Below are 24,845 nucleotides of genomic sequence, written 5' to 3'. Positions count from 1 at the left end.
GATAAAATAAATCTGGACAGTCAGCAAGATGCTGAGAGGGTAAATAAAAGAAAATCAGGCAGCCCAACACCTGGCAATGGTGTTAGAAGGGCATGCCAGGACTATAAATGTGATCATCCAGGGAAAGATAGCTGGTGACAGCAGGCAGCAGAATAGGACCCTGTGCAGCATTTATGGCCAGTGGATGACTGTACATTTGAGGGAGAACCTCAAACAAGCTCAGCAAGGCCAGGACCCTACTTGGATCAGTGATGACAGATAGACCACTTGTTCTGTAGGAAGAATTTCAGATTGTCAATAACAGCCAAGGTATGATTTAATGACGATTGTCAGGGAACCTCAGGACCCTAGGAAAGGCCGTGGGAATGGTACTGGGAATGCTGATCATAACGCTAAATCAAAATGGGTTACAAGTCTTCAAGGTGGAAAATGTCAGCATTATGGTTAAAATATGATGGCACCTTTCCATATCCTGTTGAGAAAGAGAGAAGGCTCAAAAGTACTGCTATGGATAAATGTCAGCGGACAGAAGAAGTAAATTGTGTCGATCCAACCCATATATTCAAATTGACATGCCTCGAGTGGTTTTCAGACAAACACCACTCTAAATTAAACTATAGAGATCCAGAGCCTGAACACAGACATCACCAGGGTAGTGTATAGAAGGAAGAATACTGCATCCCAACTTCCCTGAAACACTACCAATACAGGACCTTCACATGTAACATCCAAAACAGCATTTTTGTACTGGACCACACGTACCGGCCAGGTTAGGCTTAATTGAGCTCACAGACATCCTTAGGAGAAGTGAGTTCAGACAAACTTTAGGGGATTATTGGGAGAAGTATGATGCTAGCATTGATGTCCTACCAGAAAAAATTATTGTAGATCAGAACACAATTGACAAGTGCATGTAAAGTTTTTTGCCACTGTTATTCAGTAGACAGAGCAAACTCAAAATGGTATCAGAGAAGTCGAAGTGACAACTTAGTGGGATGATTTCTAGGACTGAGACTCAAATATGCAGAGGCACACATGGTATGTCCCCTTCACAACTGGCTGTGGTCGTCCTGTCACTTTGATCTACATCGCCGATCTCACGGTTAAATTCATCCACTGGAAGAAGGAACTCATTCAGAAACTAACTATGAACTTATGCTCCTACAACAGAAACCAAGAAATTGGCAAAGATCTGTAGCTCGGGTTAGCCAACTTGGCGAGCAAGTCAACAACCTCAGAAACCAAGAAATTAATGAATTCAGACTGCGTCATGAAATGTAAATTTTGCACAGTCTGAATTTTTCTCTGCAGAGTGTTGCTAATTACCAAAGAGGCTTGAGTGCAAGCTACTGTATGTAAAAAGTGGCTAGTTCTCAATTTATATATTAAGTTGTTTATATACAGTACTGTTAAACTTATTGATGATTGTATAGGGTATTGTTGTCTATGTACAACAATAGGGAAAGCAGATACTCAGGGAATTAAGCTATCCGTCTGAGACTTGATATGTGCCTGCACGAGAGCATGGTCTGAGCCTGTGATCCCATTCTCACTAAACACTTCAAGGAATCAACAGGAAGGACTGTGGTCAAGTGACCATGGACTTAAAATTGGACATTCAAATTGACCCACAGCTGGAGAAATCTGGCCTGTCAGAAATTAAATTAATTTAAACAGTATCCAGCAACTATTGGCTATTGACTCTCTCACAGATCAAAGGGGTTGCAAAAGTTCAAGGTGAACCAGATACCACTAGCCCAAGGGTTGTGTATTGGAGGAGTGTCAATCATTCTCTTCTTCAGGTGGCATCTGCTGTGTCCACCTGAGATTCTGAGATCTCTTCAATGCTTTATAGACAGGGATAACCCATGGGTTCCGACAGCCTTGCATGTTTTGCTCCCCCTCCTGCCTCTTTTGAGAGTTTGCAGCTTGCGTATGGTCCACATGCTTGTTCAGAACCGTCAAACCTACCTAAGCTTCATATCCCGTGGACCCGACCTCACGTCGACCATGTTTCTTACCCATGCAGGGCCATTCCCATGGTTTTGGCACCAAACTTCGTCCTCTGAAGTAAAATGTCTCTGTCTCTCGCTTAGTGGAGTCTTGTTTCCGGCATTGGCGTTCCTGATGCCATTTCACCCCTTCCCCCCAAGGTCCGGGAAGATCAGATTTAACCTGGTGTGCAGTCTTCATCCTATTAGCAACTCTGCTAGAGCTATCCCAGTATTTTCATGAGGGATGGTCCTATAATCAAATAGGAACCGGGACAGTTGGTATCTAGTGAAGCTGTAGGCTGTTTCTTTCAGCCTGCCTTCACAGTTTGGACTGCTGTTTCTGCCAGACCATTAGATGATGGATGGTATGGAGCTGTCCTTATATGTCGAATGCCGTTTGACTTTAGGAAATACTCAATTCCCTGCTGCCAAACGATGGCCTCTTATCTGTGACCAACACTCTTGGGAGTCTGTGTATTGCAAAAGGTGCACACAGTTTTGCTATTGTCATCCCTTTGTTTTACGAATGAACTCTAATGCACGTCGAATCACTTTGAGTGGGTGTCCAGAATCACTAAGAACATTGAGCACATGAAATGACCAGCATTGTTGATGTGTAACCAAGTCCAAGGTTTGCCCAGACATCCACACAAATGTGGGGGAGCTGCAGGTAGTATTTTTTATCATTCTTTGTACTCTGGGCACTGCCCACCAACGCAGCTGTGTCTTCATTCAATCCTGGCCACCAGAGATAACTTTTCACCAACATCTTCATTTTGGAAATCCCTGGCTGATCCTGGGCTCAACACCAGCTGTTTCAGTTGCCAGGACCGGATCTTTCTGCGTCCAAAGTCTGCTTTTGTCAAGTGTGTCCAGGAAATTTAAAACCATTATGGACTCTTCCAGTTGCGGTACCACTGGTGGAGTATCTGCCAATGGGAAGGTGCTCAATGCATCTGCATTTGTTACTTGACCTCCAGTTCCAAGTTCTAATTTTACACAAGAAAACCTGAAAGAACTGCAGATGCTGGAAATCAGAAACTAAAACAGAAGTTGCTGCAAAAGATCAGCAGGTCTGGCAGCATCTGTGCAAAGAAATCAGAGTTAACATTTTGGGGCCCGTGACCTTTCCTCAGAACTGATGGTAGCTAGGACAAAGTTGGCATAAAACTTGAAAATCAACATGACTGAACTCTCTCTGTCCTGTTCCTTTGTTAATGTGTGTCCTCTGCCCCCCACTGAACTAATTTAAAATCTCCGAACAGCAGTAGCAAACCCACCCGTGGTTGTGTTAATCTCAGTCTGGTTAACGTTAGACCTTCCCACTTGTACAGGTCTCAACTTCCCCAGAATCAGCCCCAGCGATCCAGGATGGCATGCAGGTATTAGCTTCTGGAGTGTCGAATCACAGAGTCATAGAGCTATACAGCATGGAAACAGACCCTTTGGTTCAACTCATCCATGCTGACCAGATATCCTATATTAATCTAGACCTATTTGACAGCATTTGGCCCATATCTTTCTAAACACTTCTTATTTATGCACCATCCAGATGCCTTTTAAATGTTGTAACTTTACCAGCCTCCACCAATTCCTTTGGTAGCTCATTCCACACATGCACCACCCTTTCCGTGAAAAAGTTGCCCCTTAGGTCACTTTTAAATCTTTCCCTCTCACCTTAAACTATGTCTTTTAGTTTTGGACTTACCTACCCTGGGAAAAGACCTTGGCCCTTCACCCTATCTATGCCCCTCATGATTTTATGCGGTCACACTTCAGCCTCCGACACTCTGGGGAAAATAGCCCCAGTCTATTCCGCCTCTCCCTATAGCTCAAACCCTCCAACCCTGGCAACATCCTTGTAAATCTTTTCTGCACCCTTTCAAGTCTCACAACATCCTTCCTATATCAGGGAGACCAGAATTGACCACAGTATTCCAAAAGTAGCCTAACTAATGTCCTGTACAGCCACAACATGACCTGCCAACTCCTATACTCAAAGCACTGGCCAATAAAGGCAAGCATACCAAATGCTTTCCTCACAAGTGGAAGGTGCCATTCAGCACAGGGTTATCATTCTCACTTGGACATTGGTTCCAACAGAATTCAGCTGCACTGGGTCACTTTTGACTGTTCTAAATTACAGATTGTTTTCAATTCCATGGCACGGTTAACTCTGCCTACATCAGGCTAGTATAGTCACAATGTAATTTCTATCTTCTGACACTCTTGTCCTTAAAAGTACTTTGTACTGGTAAGGGGCCCTCTTGTGGTGGAGTGGTAGTGTCACTACCCCCGGACTGGGGGGCCTGGGTTCAAGTCCCACTGCTCCAGAGGTGTGTAATAACATCTCTGGATAGGTTGGTTAGAAAAGTAGAAAAATATCAGTCAGGTTGCCTCTTGTATCTACTAGATAGAAGTTCTTACAGAAGTAGAATTAAAAAAACTTCAGATTAAAACATGAAGACTAAAAAGGAAGTTGCACTGAAAACAAAGAAAACCTCTGCATCAGAATGAACCATGAGTCAAAAAAACACACCCATTTTTAGTCAGTCATTCCCAAAGGTTTGTACTGAACAATGATCTTCCAATAAATTGACACCACATTTACATTGTCTCCTATCTCCATCCCCTTACCTCACAGCCTTACATGAATCAATACAAAAAAAGAGGGGTCATCACGAGATGACATCTCACCAAATGCATCGTGTTGGAGCTGAGCCAGGGAATACAATTTTACAACTTAGTCACTTAAAAACCTATATTTAGTATATAGAAGATCGTATTCACTTTCTCGCATTCAGTTCAATTAGACACTAGATTGCTTAGGCACCCAGACATTTTACAGAATGTCACTTTTAAATCTTAAAGACAAGGCTTTCTCCAAGTTTACAAGGCACTGTTCCAAACATTGCCCAATAAGGTATCACGTTGTTGCTTTATTTGATTGCTTATTTCACACGAACAATTATTATAGACAATAGCTTGATCTCCCAAATGCCACATATGAAAGTATCACCACCTGCAAGTTCCCACCCGAGCCTCTCACCATCCAGACTTGGAAATAACTTGTCATTCCTTCATGTCACCAGGTCCAAAGCCTGGAATTTCCTCCCTAAGGGCATTATGCAGTCTATCTGCAGCACATGGACTGTAGCGGTTTGAGGAAACATCTCATCACCAGTTTCTCAATGGCAATTAGGGACTGGCAATAAATGCTGATGTGCCAGCAATGCTCATGTCTAAGTGTATAAAAAAAAACCTCACAGTTCTCCTTGTTATGCCCTGCCGGTAGCTATTTTGTCACTGTGACCATTCCCAATTGGTTCCTTTTATGGATTAGCAGCCGAACTGAGATAATGTCTTCATGTCGTCACAGCATGTACTACATGCACCACCTACTTCACTAATTATGAATATGAAAATCACCCTGCAGGTTCTGTTAAAAACAATCATGGCCATATCTAACCAGTTTACCAATAAAATTCATCACAGTGAATGTATGCCTATTTTGTCCGCGTTTGGGGAAGCCTAATTTTAATGAGTCTGATGAACTGCCAGCCCAAAATGCATTTATTATAAAGGTACTCACCAATCTGGGGGAGGAGATTCAGTGGAGTGACCAATTTTGAAGGATTCGCAGTTGCACTTAAAGAGGAGTGCTGGAAGAACTAAAATGGAAATAAAGTAGCTTTTAACAGTAGGACTTCTTTACAGCACTTAAGAGTTGGAAACAGATTAAATAATGCAATGCCTTAGCACTTTAAAGTCACAAAAAGCTACAGGAAAAAAAAGTGGCAAAATTTTCCTCAACTGCAGTTGATCATTTGTTTCAGTTCTATTCAAAATGCTTGCCTTGCAATTTCTACCACCTTCTCCACATGAGCAAAAACTTCAGTAGATATGTGGATAATTTTAAAATTGGAATAGGGATTATAATCTAATTTGCATTCTTTAAGGAGGCTCCTGTTGGTGTCCAATTGGAGCTCTGGGCAGCAGGAGTAAGCTTCATTCTGAAAACTGATACAGGGAACAACAAAGAATTAGCCTGTACTTCAGATCTGCTCAGTTTTATTTCCTTGCTTGCCCTGTTTTTAGACAGGTACATGATCTCACCCTAATGAAGTCCATTATTTTAAAAATGCTATTACAAAGTCAATTTCAAATTAAATGGAAACTATGAAAGAAATAATCATCGATTTACAGATATCTAGAAAGAAAATATTTCTTATACCAGTTGCTTTGCTTTAAATATACTCGGGAAAGAATGATGCTAAATCAAATGTAAACTTCAGCATAGATTACCTCTTAGGCTTGCATCCCACACTGTAATAAGTACATGTGCAAACATAATAATGAAACACGTCATTTACGAATAAAGTAACTAACTTTCCTACATCTAAAAAATTGCTATGATGCATATTTTGAATTGTAAAATGACCAATCTGTATCAATAGAATATTAAATTTAATCAGATTAATAAATTTCAGTGCTTAATTTATTGGTATTGAGCTGAAAGCCATGAACCATTTTTATGATTCAGCCCCATGGTGGGGATGCTGGACCTGATTACATTACAGAAGGGTTTGAATATCATTGCCATGTCTGGGAGCTTGATATAGAGTCATAGAGACACACAGCATGGAAACAGACCCTTGGGTCCAACTCATCCATGCCGACCAAGTTTCCCAAACTAACCTTGTTCCATTTACCTACATTTGGTCCATATCCCTCAAAACCTTTCCTGTTCATGTACCTGTTCAAATGTCTTTTAAATGTTGTAATTGTACCTGCATCTACCACTTCCACTGGCAGTTCACCCCATATACACACCATGCTCTGTATGAAAAAGTTGCCCCTCAGGTCCCTTTTAAATCTTTCCTCTCTCTCCTTAAACCTATGCCCTCTAGTTTTGTACTCCCCTATCCTAGGGAAAGGTCTTTGCTATGCACCTTATCTATGTCTCTCGTGATTTTATAAACCTTTATAAGCTCGCCCCTCAACCTCCTACGCTCCAGGTAAAAAAATGTCCCAACAATCCAGCCTCTTCATATAACTCAAACCCTCCAGTCCCGGTCACGTTCTTGTCAATTTTTGATTTGATTTATTATAGACACATGTACCCAAATACAGTGAAAAGCTTTGTTTTGTTATCAATACGGGTAAATCATAGCAATCGAGGACATACAATTCATGGGATGCCAAGATACAGCGAGATATACAAAGTTATGGCTGCACAGGAGGTGCACAAGGCAAGATCAACATGAGCGAGATCAACATTATTTGAACTTAGAGAGGTTCATTCAGCAGTCTAACAATAGCAGGGAAGAAGCTGTTCTTAAAGCTGTTGATGCATATGTTCATGGTTCTGCATCTTTTGCCTGATGGAATTCTGCATCCATAGAGCATAGAACACCACAGGAACAGGCCCTTTGGCCCACTATGTCTGTGCCAACCATGATGCTATTGTAAATTAATTCCATCTGCCTACACATGGTCCATATCCCTCAATTCCCTGTTCATGTATCTGTCTTAATGGCTCTTAAATGATACTGTCATTCTCCACTTCTGCCACCACCCCCGGCAGTGTACCACTCTCTGTGTAAAAAGCTTGCCTTGCACATTTGCTTTAAACTTTCCCTCTTTGCCTTCAACCTATGCCATCTAGTATTTGACATTTCCACCCTGGGGAAAAAGCTTTGACTGTCCATCCTATCCATGCCTCCCATAGTTTTATATACTTCTATCAGGTCATCCCTCAGCCTCTGACGTTCTAGTGAAAACAGTCCAAGTTTGTCCTACCTCTCCTTATACTGTAGCTAATAAACTCCAATCCAGTCAACATAATAGGACGCCTCTTTTGCAGCCTCTCCAAAGCGTTCACATCCTTCCTAGTGTAGCGACCAGAACTGCACACAATATTCCAAATGTGGCCTAACTTAAGTTTTGTACAATTTCAACATGATCTGTCAACTTTAATACTCAATTCCCTGGCTGATGGAAGCAAGCACGCCATGTGCTTTCTCTACAACATTATCCACTTGTGTTGACATTTTCAGGGTGCTTTTGGACTTACACCCCAAGATGCCTCTGTGCACCAGTCCTCCCAAAATGCATCACCTCACACTTGCCTGAATTAAACTCCATCTGCTACTTCTTTGCCTTTCCAAGTTAAAAACATTCTTTCTATAGCAGGACAACCAGACTGTATGCAGTGCTCCAAATGTAGCCTCACCAATGTGCTGTATAGTCACAACATGACATCCTAACTACCCTACTTAAAGCTCTGACCAATGAAGGAAAGTATGCCAAATGCCTTTTTCATCACCCTGTCCACCTGTGATACCACTTTCAAGGAACTATGTACCTGCACTCCTAGGTCCCTCTGTTCAACAACACACCCCAGGGTCATACCATTAACCGTGTAAGTGCTACCGTGGTTTGTCTTATCACAATGCAACATCTCACATTTATCTAAATGAACCTTCATCTGCCACTCCTCAGCCCATTTTCCCATCTGATCAGGATCCCCTTATATTCTTAGATAACCTTCTTCATGTCCACTATATTATCAATTTCAGCATCATCCACAAACGATGCTTCCCTAAATAGCATCTAGAGGATCACTTGATGCATAAAAGTCTAGCAAAATAGACTCTTTGGTTCAACGTGTCCATGCCAACGGTTTCTGTGCTGTATATCTCTGTGTCTCTAAGTGCTGAAGATAGGACTAGATGGGCACTTGATAACCAGCATGAACACGATGTAGGTACCACCTTTATGTTGTAAAAACTGATTAAATTGAATGAAGCATTTCCATTTTTACACCTCTGGGTGCAGATCGGACTTAGCAAACAACAGAACATTACCAAGCCCCAATGCCCGCTCCACCACGACCCTAGATGTGGGGCATGGTGACCGTTAGCACTTTGAAAAGTATGTCAAAAGTTGTCAAGCACTTTGAGATGCCCCGCGCCCAAAAGAACTCTAGCCACGCCACACCCCAATAAATGATATTTGGCACACCAAGAAGATGGATGGCTAGAGAAAATTAGTGCTACACACACGCTCCATTTACGCAGATAAAGTGTGTGACGGATGTGACGTAGTTTACGTCAGGGGGTGTGATGACGCATGACGGCGGGGAACCGGAGCAACGGTGACTTTGTGAAAGCGCGGCAAGCAGCGCGAGTGAGGGAGACAAGCAACGAGAAAGAAAGATGCCTCGGGTTTACATCGGCAGGCTCAGTTACCAGGCCCGGGAGCGGGATGTGGAGCGGTTCTTCAAGGGCTACGGTAAAATCTTGGAGGTGGACATAAAGAACGGGTGAGTCAGACAGTCGGACACCAGCGAAGAAAATGGCGTCTGTGCGGCGAACATCCCTCAGGTCCCGGGCCAAGGTGCAGGGTCCGGGCCTTGTGGCTCAAATCCTACTCTTTCCTATTCAAAAAAAAAGGGGAAAGGTTTCTCCCTTTTTCCTTTTCTCTGAGAATTGGGGGGCGGGCGGGGAAACGGGTTTTCCTTGATTTCATTCCTCTCTGTCTTTGTTGAGGCTAGAGGTGCGTCACGCGCGACAAAGGCATTGCCGCCCCTCCCCCTCCGTGCGCGCCGTTGATGAGCACGCGCTCCTATCCCCTTGCGTGCGCGCGTCCACCCGCTACTGTTGTACGCGCTCGGGGTGCTGCGACACTTGCGTGCGGGACATTTTCTATCTCTCTTCTGTTTCTATCGGAATGTACTGCGGTATAGGGAGGGGTTCCCGTTCAGCTCTGTTGGCTGGGTGGCTGGTTTGCAATGCCCAGGTAACGCCAGTACTATGAATTCGAATCTCACTGAGGTTACCATGAACATTGATTCTCCAACTCTCCCCGCGGTCTGGTAATTCTGTGGCAACTGCAAGATAAACGTCTCCGTCCTAAATAGATGCGTCTCTTTTTCAGCCTTTAGCTCCCTATTTCTAGATTCTCCAACCAGCGGAAGCGTCTGCTCTCTGAACCCCTTCCAACAGTTTGCACTTCAATGATATCAACTCTCCGTTTGTGTTAGTCATACGGAATATAAGCCTAACTTCTCGTTGAAGAGCTCACTATTTCAAGAATCAGTCTAGTTTTCAGTGTTTTACTGTGGCTCTCTCCCTCTCCTCTTCATGCGGAAAACCAGTGGGATCCACTTGGTGTAGGACGGGTGGCAAGGATGCCCCTTACAATTAGTTTGGCAATCTCTCTGGTTTTAGAGCCTGACATTAGTGCTGATGTAATAGAGTTGGAGATAACATTTTTCAAACAAATTCAAGGCCCCATCTCCCTGTCTCGGGTGTGAAAGTTCTGCCACTGAGGAAAATCCTGCAATAACCACTGGCAACAGCAAAAAAACAGAAGTTGCTGGAAAAGCTCAGCAGATCTGGCAGCATCTGTGAAGAAAAAAATCAGAATTAATGTTTCGGGTCTGGTGACCCTTCGAAGTTCTGTTTTTGTTCCTGATTTACAGCATCCACGGTTCTTTTTGTTTTTATTGGCAAAAGCAAGCAGGTTTGTTGTAAAAATTGGCTGCCTGTTTAGCTGAGAGTAATTAATCTGCTGCTCTTTGCTTCCTGGCAAGGTTGTTTTCTCAAATTTCATCGCAGGTTTTGATTATGCTAAATTCCAATAAAACAGCTTGATATTTGCTGTACTAGAACTAGTGGCCCAGCATACCAGGAGTATAAACTTCCTACTTGTCTGCTGTAACTTATTGTGTAGTGGTAACTTTATGGCTGTATAATTTACCTTTACAAAAGGCAAATCAATAGTGCATATATGTACTAAAATCCTTTAAAAGTCAGATTACTGTGATCTGGTTAGACTGATGTGATGTTGATTTTCTTTGTGTAGCTACAAAGTTATCCTTTTGCCTGAATTATATGCAACAGAGTATGAATGTTATTTTCCCACCAGGTGCTCTGGGAGTTTTTACCAATTGGGCAAACTATTGGAGGAATTGCTTTTTTGGGCTGCTTTATTAAATATAAATGCCCTGATGTACAGACCAGCTATGAAGTACAGCCCTCAGCCATCTTTTCACAGATTAGGAATTTAGGTTTTCTGATCGTGCTTGGCAATCTGACCAAAATATTTTAAATAACCATAGGTACTAATTGTCACCTCTTTTCCTCCCAGCTTCTTTCCATATCCAGGCTTCTGCATCTGATGTAATTTACTACGGTGATGGCAGTGCAGTAAAAGGACATTAAGTAGCAAGGAATGCAACTACTGGCAAAGCATAAAAGTCACTGAATTTTTAAAATTTGAAAATTGGCATATTTTTATAGTGTACATTTAGATTTTCAATGAGTAGTTTAATTTTAACCAGGAAGGTAAGTTTAAAATATCTTTTATTCAGGAGTTGATCCCAAAAAGTTGTTACGTCATAGCATCTTTACCATGGTAAAATGTCCCATGAAACTTGACACCAAACAACTTTAGATATCAGCAATAAAATATTTAGGTCTGTGGGGCATTTTTAAGGAGAGAGATGCAAAGAGGCTTACGGAGGAATCTGGGAGCAAAGGTAAATGATTATTAAAGTATTTAACACAAACCAGAATTAGAGAAACACTGATCATGGAGACGTGTGGGCCTGAGGTTAGCGTCGAGAAAGGGAAGATGTCATGGAAACAAGGTTGAGAGTTTAAAATTGAAATGTCATTAAACTTGCAACCGGTGTAGGAATGCAGATACAACAGTGATGGCTGAATGGGAAACTTGGCGCAAATTCAAATGTCGGTTTTGAATGAGTTTATGAAGGGTGAAAGCAGGGCTGCCAATTAGGAGAAATCTGTAAAATCTAGACGTAATAAAATCATAGTGGAAGCTTTCAACAAATTACCTGAAGAACATGAGGGAGATGAGCACTGCTATCATAAACGCAGTAGGAGGTCGTCTGTGAACAGTTATTTCAGTCTCAGATGGAGCATGATAGATTCAGTAGTTGGGGAAAAAGAGTTTGTGGTAGAGTCACACAATAGCCTTGTCCATTTCAATATTTAACTGGAGAAAATGTCTTCATTTGGCACTAGTGAACATTTTTCTAATCAACCTGTTCAGAGATGTTATTCCACAACTCCAGTGGTATGATTTAAACCTAGCCCTTCTGGCTTACTTTGCACTGGCTGTCAAACAAGCAAATGACTATCATCAATTGTTACATTATTTGAAACCATCTTTGATCAGTTAATTTCTGCTGTCTCTATTGAAAAACAAACACAAAGTTTATCCTGTTAAACAGGATTTTGAAAACTTCCAATATTTAGAAATGTCTTGGATCACTAAAACTTAAAGCCCATTTTTCTTTTAAAAATCAAATTTGTGGTACATTTAAATGCTTTATGGACTTGGCATGCCAACTTTTAAGGTTTTAAGTGACAGATCACCATGTTGTGTCTGAGCAGACTTGATGGCCTATTTCTGAACTTGTGTTCGAAGATTTGAGAATATTTATGTTCAAACCCGTCTGCTTTTGGATTTTCACTTCCATTCTTTCTTCTCTCTCCCCATCTCTCTCTCTTCCCTGTCTACTACCCACTTCAAGGTATATTTTAGATTATACTGCCCTCCATGTTTCTGCTACCAAAGTATGTTTGTACATGTTTGAATGAGAAATGTAGAAACGGAGAGCAGTTGCTCCTCAAGAATGTTTATCCATACAGTAAGGGCATGGTTGATCTGCAACCAAACTTCATTTACCCACCTTTGTCCAATATCCCTTAACATCTTTGTCTAACAAAAATCTACCAATCATGCTCTGATTTTTAATTTACTATTGATTGTAATTACAATTTTCATTTGGAGCAGAGAGTTCCATGCTTAGGCCATCCTTCATCTATGTAGTAGTGATTCCTAATTTCTTCCACAAAAAAAACTACGAACGTTGGAAATCTGAAACAAAAACAGAAATTTTTGGAGAAACTCAACAGGTCTGGTACCATCTGTGGAGAGAAAAAGCTCTAACATTTCGGGTCCAGTGAACCGTCTTCAGTTCAACAAATCTATTTTTTATTTTTGATTCTTTACCTGATAAGTCTAGCTCAATTTTTAGACTATCTTCCCTTGACCTAGATTCTCAAAAGTGTATGTCTGTATCTATTCTATTTCCTTCATTCTGCTGTGGAATGTGGATATTGCTGGCAATAACAACATTTGCTGTCCATCCCTAGTAGCCTCTTGAAATAAATGGTTTTCCACAGCCATTGTAGGGCAGTTGTAGGTCAACCAAATTGCTGTTTGGTCTGGAGTCAAACGTAGGTCAAACTGAGTAAGGGTGATAGCTTCACGTGCGTGAAGGACATCCGTGAACCGGATGGGCTTTTATGACAATTGATAGTAGTTTCATGGTACTATGGTTAGCTTTATATTTCAGATTCATTCCTTAACACTGTGCCAACACCTCCCCTGTTTGGTCCTCTTAATATCTTGAAGACTGATCCTCCTTCTAAAATTCATGGACTATAATCTTAGTTTGTGCAGTCTCTGAAATTTCTTTGAACCGCTAATATTTCTTGCCTTTAATTGTTTAGATTTCAGTAAGTACCTCATTCTGTCCTTTGCATCCAAAAGTAGTGATCTTGCATAGAAATCATGCCATAGTCTTGCCCATTCAGTACATAATCTAGCAATATATTGCAACTGCCATTTCATCAGTCTGTCCATGTCCTCCTAAAGTCTACAACTATCCTTGTTATTTACTGTATTGCTAACTTTTGCATCAAGGCTCAATATCTATGTTCAGGTCAGTTCATATAATAAAACAATGATCCTAATACTGTTTTGGGGAGGGCGCTTGGTGCGCTGTATGCTTCTCTCCAGTAAGAAAAATTATTCACATCTACTCTCTACCTCCTATTCCTTAGTCTGTTCCCTGGTGTATTGTACATATTGACTGTGATAGTTAAAATGTGCAACAATTACAGCGGGAGTTTTCATCCTTCTGTTGCTAGTTTAAGAATATGTTATGTTGGGTTATTATGAAATGTTTACAATGCATCATGAGAACCAGAATTTCTTTGTGCAAAAGGAAACGGTAGAAGTCAAATATCTGCAAGATATAGTAATACGTGCAAAAGAAACTGTAAACCATGAAAACCTGATCTTTGGAGTTATGTCATCTAATGATTAATGTATTTTGCAGAAACCCTTTTAAATTTTTACTAACATGGCAGAAAGTTATTTAATTCCAATGGTTAACTCCAGCTGAAACATAATTTCTGACCAGGTGAGCAAAATGATCAAACACTTCTACCAGAGAGGCCTGCAGAAGCTGAGTCTTTGAGTGTATTTAGGTTAAAGATTGGTAATCCTAAATCTTATCAATGGCATACAAGGGTTATGGGGCTGGATGGCTAAAGTCTTTGATTGACCGTGATAGTTTTGAATGGTGGTGCACGTTCAAGGCATCAAATTGCTCACATCTGTTCCCAGTACATCATTTTGCGATTTGTGTGCTGGATTAGGTTTCTACAGGACCTTGGATCTAAGGAAAATCCTTGACGTTTTTTTCTTTTGCTACCATTTACTGTGCATGTTACAAACCATTGTAGTGTATTAGGATTGTTTGTGCAGATGCTATGTGTACACTTTGATTCCCAAAGCCACAACCACCACCACAACAACAGTGTGGAATACTTCACGTTTTTTTGCTTTTTTCTTGCAGATACGGCTTTGTTGAATTCGATGATCCTCGAGACGCAGATGATGCTGTTTATGAGCTGAATGGCAAAGAGCTTTGTGGGGAACGAGTAATCGTTGAACATGCGAGAGGTCCTCGAAGAGATGGTGGTTATACCTCTCAACGCAGTAAGCATTTTCATTTTATTAGTCACAATTGGAATTTTTAATTGTAAATCAATTTTTAAAAAAAAGTCAAACTGTACAAAATCTAAATTGCTCATAGAATAGCTAGCAGCAATTTACGTTTGTAATAACTTTAAACATTTGCATGTTAAATTGTTTTCTTTTGGAATTTGTATTTAGCATTCGCATATATTTAATGTTCATTATTTGTCAATTTTTGCTCGAGTTTATTATAATAAGTCATTTAAAATTATAATTGAATCGATGTTTTCATTGTGATTGTTGATACCATAGTCTTAACAAAGACCTCAATGTTTTAATTAAAAGAGTCCTTTGAGGCTAAGATGACTGCCTGTTCCATATGCTGGCCTTGGGTTACCTTTCCATGAGTGGCTCTAAGACCTAAGACCATTGACCTTTGGCTGACCTTAAGGAAGCCATGTGACGACTGCTACTCTTGCCATTAGACCTGGGTGGTGAGGACCCCAAGGGTTAGAGGCAGATGTGATAAAACTGAAAATAGGTGCCTGAAATCTTTTTCATGTCAGATATTCTGAAAACCATTTTTCACCGTAAGTATAGATGGTAATTGGCTTAGTGGTTTGGTTACTTTATCAAATCATTATCATTTTCATGTAATCTATTATGCATGCTTGTGTAAATCATTCTGATTCTATCAAAACAGTATCTATAAAAATAATAATAATTCTGTTATGTTTAATTCTCTCATTCAATAGTTCTGATCTGTGAAGTTTAAAACTACAAAGTAATGTTAATTTTTATATTGCAATTGAATGGTTTAGTTTTAAATTGCTGGAACAAAATGTTGATATTTAGATGTATTTATAGTTTTTTTTTTGATGTGACCTATTTTCAGTGGGGAATTAAAATCAATGTATGTGCAATATCTAAATTGTTACTGTTGTATTTACCTGTCACCTTAAAGGTGGTTATGGTTATAGAAGATCTGGAAGAGACAGATATGGACCTCCAACCCGTACAGAATATAGACTAATTGTGGAAAATTTATCTAGTCGGTGCAGCTGGCAAGATTTAAAGGTTTGTTAATACTTCGCATAACTGAAACATTTGTCGAAAGTAAATGTGAAGATTGCTCTTTTTTTTAAGAGAAGGGAGGGAGGATGTTTACAAAACCTCGTGTGTGACCTGGACTTAGACAATGCAAGGAAATATTCTGAAATGAAGTTTAGTTGTAGGTAACTAGATGCAAGTTCACCTTGTAACATTTAGTTTCATTTAGTGTTTTTTTTTAATCTTTCCAGTTCAGCAAGATTTGATCTGGATGCCCAAAAATCTAAAGTTTAGCTATCAATGAGCAAATTACTTGCCCTATAAATATTGTGAATGTGTAGTTCAGCCACGTAGACTGTAAATTCACGGTTGTTTGATCACTGTTGCGTTATTTGATACCACAATAATGACATCAGTACTTGGGTAATACAGTTGACATGAGCACAGTTGGACTAGAGAGGGGGTTAACATCCAGATTCCTTCTCCTGAACTCTGTTGAAAAGTGCACCTGAGCGGAAATCAGATGAGAACTGTCAGGTTCAGCTTTGATAACCCAAACTGTCATGCAGTCTCTCATTAGAAGATTAGAGCATGATGGGTTTCCTTAAAACATGCCCCAACTAAAATGAATGCCATTTAAAGGAATGGGGAAATAATTGACTTTTAAAAAGCTATTTTTAATAGTGAATATACCTGTACATGTTTCAATAACTTGTTTCACAAGTACTTTTTGAGCAGATTCCTGAATATAATGCACCGTCCAATGATCAAAATAATGACCTATGACCACATATCTAAATATAAATTTGTAATGTAGTTTCTGGGCCTGTAGAATAGAAATGGCTGAGTATTTCAAAGACTTAATAAATGTGAATAATGTAACACTAACGTAAAAATTACTCTAGATTTAAGGAAATTGAAGTGGAAAGCAAAAATGGAAATTGTAGTACCCGAAAATATTTTTACTTGTTCTCGGGATGTTGGTGATGATGGCAAGACCTCATTTATTGCCCATTCCTAGTTGCCTTGAGGTGGTGATGGTTGGCTGCCTTCTTGAACCACTGCAATCCTTGTGGTGATGGTGCCATAAAAGTAGACAGTGGAACGTCAGGTGGATTTCATTTCTGAAGGTAAAGTGCCTGCATAAGAACCACTGGAATAGTATGTAAGGTTGAAGTTTAGAAGCAGGATTAATGATGGATGTTTAGAAATTTACCATTTTAAAAATATTGAACACGGTCATAAATAGTGAGTGTTTTCTGATATTCTTAGTATTGATCATTGGTTTTGGGTGAGATAAAGGCAGTTGCTGGAAGACAGAAGGCAGTCGGCAAAAGCATATACTCAACAATGTGATACAAAGTATCAGGATTGCTGATCAGATAATCTGGTCAAACGATTACTTCCTTGTTTATAGTGAGAAATATGAAATGTAAAAGCTAATTTGATGGCCTATGATTTAAATTTTAACCAAATACATATCCTGAAATATAATTCCAATCAATATTCATGTTGCAAGTTACATTGGATTAGATTTTTTGATCAAACCACTAATGCGAAACTGCAACATGTTCATATTGTATTTCATGGATCTTGGCAGTAAAAAATTACTTGTAAAAGATTGCTTAAATTGAGGTTATGTGAATGAGCTTGGTTTAGTTCAGAATGATTCATAAAGTGTAATATACCAGTTTAATATTTTTATGTAGCTGACTAGTAATTCTAAAACTCCAATAATTCTTAGACAATATATTCAGCTGCATTGTTAAGTTTTAAATCTGTCTGTAGATGATGAAATAATAAAAATAAGAAATACTGAATGCAAAGTAAAAAGTGAAATCCTACTGTAATTTTGTAGGATTATATGCGTCAAGCAGGTGAAGTTACATATGCAGATGCGCACAAGGGAAGAAAGAATGAGGGAGTCATTGAATTTAAATCCTATTCTGATATGAAAAGAGCGCTTGAAAAATTGGATGGCACTGAAGTTAATGGCAGAAAGATCAGATTGGTTGAAGACAGGCCTTCGTCACGGCGACGACGCTCGTATTCTAGGAGTCGCAGCCGTTCAAGGTATTTCTGCATTAATTTTAAGCTTGATGTTGAATGTCAGCAAGAGAGTTTGTCAAAATTTACAGAATTTTGTGTTATTGAAACTTATTTGTTATAAGGACTTAAAACCTCCCATCTAAATATCAAACTGTTTCAAATGATATTTGCTCGTGGTTTTACCAGAAAACAGATTTGAGTAGGACACTTTATGTTCCGAGATCAATGCCGTAAGCAATACCTGCCATCTTTGTTCAGGTTGGCCAGAGTTACTTTTGATTATAGCCTTGATTGTTTTGAAATGGTTCTTCATACTGCGTGGTTAATTCTATGATGTTGCTGTCTGTACCAATATTGATTTACTAAGACCATTTATCTACAAAATTAACCATGTCACTTCTCAAAAAATCCCAACAGTGTGGGAGAAGGTCATTCAGCCCATCAAGTCCACACCTATCCTCAGAAAAGCATCTCACCCAGACTCCACCCTCCCACCCCCGCCAATCCCTCTAATCCTGCATTTCCCAGAGCTAATCCACCTGCCCTGTACATCTCTGGACACGCTGGGCAATTTAATATTGCCAGTTCACCTAACCTGCATGTCTTTGGACTGTGGGAGGAAACCGGAGCACCTTGGAGGAAACACCCAACATGGACACGGGGAGAATGTGTAAACTCCAAACGGTCAGTTGTCAAGGGCGGAATCAAATCCAGGTCCCTGGCGCTGTGAGGCAGCAGTGCTAACCACTGTGCTGCCCTTCTAGTTGACCTCGTTTTCTTTCTACTCTCCATAAATCTGAACTTATTCAAGACTCTGCCCAAGTCCTTTCTATCTTGCCTCAAGTCCTGTTCATGCAACGGTGTTCACTGGTTTACATTGATGTCCCCTCAATAAACACAATTTTAAAGTTCCAATACGCTCATTCAGAAGGCTTCCGTCCAGCACACTTGTAACTTTCAGCCTACAGTCTCTCCTGTGTTCAGCTCATGTTTGCTATTTACGCATGCCCTCTTTATCCCCTACGATTGGAGGTCATATCTTTATTGCTTTTGCCCCCAAGATCCAGATTTCCCTCCCTAGACATCTTAAAATCTACGTCTTCGATCACGTATTGACTCATATACTAATATATCTTCCATTGTCTTGATACCAGTTTCTTTTTGTCCCCACCCTTGATGCCTTTATCTTCCTGTTAACTTGAAAATAAGTTTTAGAATTCTTTCTCCTAGTTTCTCTGCAGACTTCTTTAAAGTTCAGCTCTCTGACAAGGCTTCTGGTCACCTCTTCTATCATCATGTTTGGCTTAGTGTCAGTTTTCTTTTAATGATAACATTTCCCAAGATACCTCAGTGTTACTACATTAAGGATGCTATGTTAAAGGATAAAATTGAATTTGATTTTTTTTTTCTCCCTTCTATTTTTTTAACAAACATCAACTAGGTCTCGTTCTCCTAGCAGAAATCGTTCCCGTTCTCATAACAAGAGTCGAAGCCATAGTGGAAGCAGTAAGAGCAGTCAGTCTCAATCTAGGTGTGTGTTTAGCATCAATTCACTTTCATGTACACAAAATATTGGTCTAGGATTTCATGCTCAGACTGCCTTTGCTTTGAAATTGAGAGATGAATCTTGAACATTAATTTGACATGAAAGGAAATCTAGTTGAAATTAACTGAGAGGTGCAAATTTTCTGCAGAAGGGCAAATAAAAATGTAAAAAAAAATTAGTAATTTAAAAGCATTTCAACTGCTGAAGTCTTAAGTATTTTGTTAATCGTGTTGAGAATGTAATTTCATTGCGAACATGGAAAATTACAGATATGAGGGTGATCAAGGAAGTTTGTCATTTGTAGAAATCTGTATAAGACGGGAGCTGAAATGGTATGCATACATTTACTTTGTGTCTATGAAATATTGAATGGCAGTTTTTGCATTCTTTCTGAAACTTCTCACCAGTTTGGCACAACAACATATTTATAAATCACACAAACAGCTTGATTGGGATTGTTGTACAGAGACTGAGAGGCAGTAATATAGTTTCTGAACGGATCAGTCATAAAATGTAATGCTGCAGGGACAGATAAATCATGTCTTAAATCTGTTTTTGTAAATTGTTAAGTTAGTGTGTAACTTGTTTTGATTCAACTTACTAATGTTTAACACTTCCAATCCTTTTTTTTTCCAGGTCTGGCACCCACTCTAGGAGCAAAAGTGGAAGCCGAAGCAAAAGCCGCAGTGTGAGCAAGAACAAAAACAAGAGCAGGAGCAGAAGTAAAGAGAAGAAAATCCGAGCAAGTAGTAGGAGTGGAAGTGAGGGGAAAAGTAGGAGCAGGAGTGTTGAAAAGATGAAAGACAACAATGAAGAAGAAACTGAGGTCAGAAATGAAAATGGGGAGAAAGAAAGGAGTGTTAGTAAAGAGAAGAGTAGAAGTCGGAGTAAGAGTAAAGAAGGCGAAAACAGTGTTAGTAGAAGTAGAAGCAAAGAGAAGGATAAGAGTAAGAGTAAAAGTAGAAGCAGGAGCAAAGAAAAGAGTAAGAGTAAGAGTAGAAGTCGAAGCAAGAGCAAGGAAAAAAGAAAAGGCAGGAAGAGGAGCAGAAGTGAAAGCAGAAGTCGGAGCAGGAGTCGGAGCAAAAGTGAGAAAAATAAAAAGCGTAGCAAACGTGAAAGCAAGACTAAAAGCACCAGTAAGAGCAGGAAGAGAAAAGGTGACAAGGAACAGTCTAGATCTAGGTCAAGATCAGAATCAAAGGAAAAAGAGGAAGAGGCTAGGGAAACGGATAATGAGAAAGAAATTAAGGGTGAAGGTGGAGAAATGGATGGGGAATCGGACTCTAATGAACAGACAAAACCAAGTCCTGCATCTCGTTCTAGGTCAAGATCCAGATCGAAGGGCAGAACTAAATCTCGTTCCAGGTCCAAATCGATCACCAAAGCTGAATCACGTTCAAAGTCATGTTCCCCTTCTCGGTCTGTGTCGAGATCTATGTCTCGTTCCAGGTCCAGGTCACGCTCAAAGTCCTAAGTCTTTTTTCCCCCCCCCCCACCCCCTCTCTACATTTTCTATGAAAACTTTAACATTTTTTTTTCTGGCAGGTCTGTTGTTAGCTGTACCACAGACATTACAAACAATAGATACCGGTATGCTGTACATTTTTCATAATAGAAAAGATGTATTTAGTGCTAAATTAAAATTTAACGATGGGCCTATACTGTCAGGAGGACTCTTAGGTAGGTATGCTGTATTCAGAGTAATGGTGCCCATCGCTGCTGATTCTTTTCATATGTATAATGAAGTCTTTAAAAAGTTACATTCATCTGTATTGATCATTTTAAAAATAAATTCTGTTTCCAATGTTGTGGACTTCATAGCCAAAACATATAGCAAATTGTAAAATTTTGCCAATGTAGTGTAATCAGAATGTAGAGAGATTTTCCTCCATTGTGAGGGGGAAAAAAAGCTCTTTGCCCAAGTTCCTGCTTTTTAAAAACTTTTTTCAGCTGGCTGACGTGCGTTGCTTTTGTTTTTTGTTTGGTTCAATACAATGCAAATAAATGTCTGCCTGGAATCCATTGTTGACTTGAATCATTCATTGTATCCAGAAAAGTAGCTGCAAGAAAATCAACAGCTATCGACGAACTACTTAAACTCAGGAAAGAAAGGTGATGAGCAACTGTATACAACTCCAGGGCATCAAAACAGGTGTAAGCACACATGGTATTTTGTTTTATGCTTAAAATCTCGTCTCTTACAGCTCAATCGATCCAAATAAAAGCATTTTGACGTGATGAACATATGAATCATGGGTAGGCCATCTGCTCTTTGAGCCAGCAACAACATTCAATAAGATCATGGCTGATCTGAGTGAGTGTAACCTCATCCACATTTCCCTCTCTTCCAATAAACCTTTTGGTTAATAAGGTACCACTGCCTTAAACACTTCTGGAAAAGTTCTGCTTCCTAAGAAGATGGAAGCAGAATTCCAAAGACTCAACCACTAGACCCACAATGCCCGAAGGGAATTCCACAACTTTGACCCAGCAACAGTAATATATTTCCAAGTTAGGGTGGTGAATGGCTTGTTGAGGAAACCTGCAGGTGGTGGTATCTGCTGCCCTTGTCCTTCTAGATGGTAGTGGTCATGAGTTTGGAAGGTGCTTTGAATTTCTGCACTGCATTTTGTGGATAGTAGCAGTGTGTGCTGAATGTCAGTGGTGGAGAAAGTCGATGCTTGTGGATGTGGTGCCAATCAAATGGGCTACTTTGTTCTGGATAGAGTAAAGCTGCTTAAGTGCTGTTGGAGCGACAGGCAAGAGGGGACTATTCCATCATTGCAGACTTGTGCTTCATAGATTTGCAGGCTTTGTGGAGGCAGGAGTGAGTATTCCAAGCCTCTGACCTGCTATTGTGGCCGCTATATTTATACAGCGAGTCCAGTTGAATTTCTAATCAATGGTAATCCTCAGGATATTGATAGTGGTGCATTCAGTGATGGTATTGCATTGAAAGTCAATGGGTGGTAGTTAGTCTCTTATTGGACATAAATGCCAGGTAATGTGATGTGTCTTGCTTGCAATTTGTCAGGCCAAGCCTAGATATAGTCCAGATCTTGATGCATTAGAACATGGACTGCTTCACTATCTGAGGAGTTATAAATGGTGATGAACATTACACAATCATTGGCAAATATCCACACTTCTGACCGTTTATGATGGAGGGAAGGTCAGTAACGAAGCAGCTGAAGATGGTCCTCGGTTCCACTCTGAACTCCTGCAGAGATGTCCTCGAGTTAAGATGACTGACTTCCAAAAATCATGATCATCTTCCTATGTGCCAGGTATGATTTCAATCAATGGAGAGTTTGTCCCCTGATTCTCATTGATTCTAGTTTTGCTAGGCCTCCTTGAGGCCATACTCTATTGAATGTGACCCTGATATTAAGGCCTGTCTTGCCTCACCCCTGGAAATTAGTGCTTTTGTCCATGTTTGAATCAAGGCTGTAACCATGTCAGGAGCTGAGTGGATAATTTCACAATTTGCAGTATGATACTGACTTGGTATGACTGTTGAAATTTTTTGTAGCTTCTTTGTTTCCTTTTCATAATTAATTGCCTACCCAACTTTGTGTGACCAGTAAATTTGGCATCCATACTTTCCATCCATTCATTTAAGTTGTAAGCAGTTGAGGTCCTGGCTGTGATCTCTTTGGCACAGACTCGTTACATCTTGGCAACTTGAAAAAGAACTACCTAAACTTAGTCGCTGCTTCCTGTTAGCCAACCAATCTTCTGTCAATGCCAATATGCTACCCTCTATACCAGTACTTTTTTCCCTGCAATAACTTGATGTGGCACTGGAGTGAGGCGAATGAAAAGAGCTTAGAGTACCTCAAATATCATTTGAAAGTAATATCCTAAACAACAGGTTTGTGCAGTCCTTTGAGTTCTACTAACTTAATTTTCATAAAGTGCACCCTTGCACCAGAGGTGAGGTGAAAGTGATAGCTCTTGACATCAAGGCTGCATTCAATCTTGTGTGGCATTACGGAGCCCTAGCAAAACTGGAATCAGTGGGTATCAGGGAAAACTCTCTGGTGATTAGTATCATATCTGACACAGAGGAAGATGTTTCTGGATGCTGAAAGTCAGCCATCTCAGCTCCTGGACATCTCTGCAAGAGTTCCTCAGGCTAGTGTCATCGGCCCAACCGTCTTCAACTACTTCATCAATGACCTCCGTCATAAGGTCAGAAGTGGGGATGTTCGCCGATGATTACACAATGTTCAGCATTCACCACTCCTCAGACACTGAAGCAATCTATGTCTAAATACAAAATCTGGACAATATCTAGGCTTGGGCTGACAAGTGGCAAGTAATATGCCATACAAATGCCAAGCTATGATCATCACTAACGAGACAATTTAACCACCACCCCTAGCCATTCAATGGTGTTACCTTCACTGAATGCCCCACTAACAACAGCCTGGGAGTTGTCATTTGATCAGAAACTCGGCTGACCATATAAGTGCAATGGCTACAAGAGGTGGCCAGAGGCTGGGAATACTGCGGCAAGTAACTCACCTCCTAACTCTTCAGAGCCTGTCTACCATCTACAAGGCACAAGTCAGGAGTTTGATGGAATACTCCCTACTTACCTGGATGAGTGTAGCCCCAACAATACTCAAGAAGCTTGACACCATCCAGGACAATGCAGCCCATTTGATTGGCACTGCATCCACAAGCACCCCACTCCCTCCACCACTGATGCTCAGTAGCAGCAGTGTATACTGTAGGATTGAGCAAAAATCCCCATATTCTGAAATCCTGGACTAAAATCCAAGACTTTGCAAATAACTTTTTGAAGTTTAAAAAAAAGCAGCTGGGCTATGCTCTCGAAAAACTACACAGACAGAGATACCTGCTTGGAACCATTGTTCAGCCTGAAAATCCAATTCACACCTTAACTCTAAAAGAACAATTAACCAGGCCTAGCACTTCAGACTGAAACTAACTTTTACCATTCAGTTTAGCCTAACCCAGACATTATGGAGTCTATACAATTCCAAGCCTTTCAACTTCAATCAATATTCATTTAAAGAGAGATCGGACATTCAAACTCAATCAAAGTACATTCACACATACTCTTAACTATCAGAAAGCCAACTGACCTCAAAGAGAACACCAGAAACACAATGGCTAACACAGTTTTGAGAGGAGGTAATAGAGCACACAGTCTGTACAACAGATCTGGGAGAGGGAGAGCCTTCTCAACGACAAGCTCCTGCAGAAACAGCTTCCCCACAGGCTGCAGCCCCAACAAGCAACTTTGGAAACAAGAGCCACAGAGGGATCCCAAACAGCTATGACCCAAGAACTAACTGCACAGCTATCTACAGAGGATCCTGATGGCAATCCCAAAACCCACCGGCACAGCCCTGTTCTGTACCAGG

The 24,845-nt window shown here is 40.3% G+C and overlaps 1 protein-coding gene across 2 annotated transcripts; it reads left to right on the top strand.

Annotated features, from left to right (window-relative positions):
• The first annotated feature begins 9,102 nt into the window (after positions 1-9,102).
• On the top strand, positions 9,103-21,468 carry LOC109939051 (serine/arginine-rich splicing factor 4-like). 2 transcript variants are annotated; one of them, XM_020537337.2, is made up of 6 exons: positions 9,103-9,321; positions 14,680-14,822; positions 15,766-15,878; positions 17,710-17,924; positions 19,342-19,431; positions 20,083-21,468. In XM_020537337.2, exons 1-6 carry the CDS (start codon positions 9,215-9,217, stop codon positions 20,918-20,920), a joined length of 1,506 nt encoding a protein of 501 aa, XP_020392926.2. In that variant the 5' UTR covers positions 9,103-9,214; the 3' UTR covers positions 20,921-21,468. The 2 variants fall into 2 exon arrangements, with proteins under 2 accessions (XP_020392926.2, XP_048468832.1); XM_048612875.1 differs by lacking the exons at positions 9,103-9,321; positions 14,680-14,822 and adding an exon at positions 14,963-15,391.
• Positions 21,469-24,845: the final 3,377 nt, after the last annotated feature.

Source organism: Rhincodon typus, chromosome 27 (assembly GCF_021869965.1).
Source record: "Rhincodon typus isolate 14 chromosome 27, sRhiTyp1.1, whole genome shotgun sequence".
NCBI classification, from domain to species: Eukaryota; Metazoa; Chordata; class Chondrichthyes; order Orectolobiformes; family Rhincodontidae; genus Rhincodon; species Rhincodon typus.
This window is presented reverse-complemented; position numbering and strand designations above follow the sequence as displayed.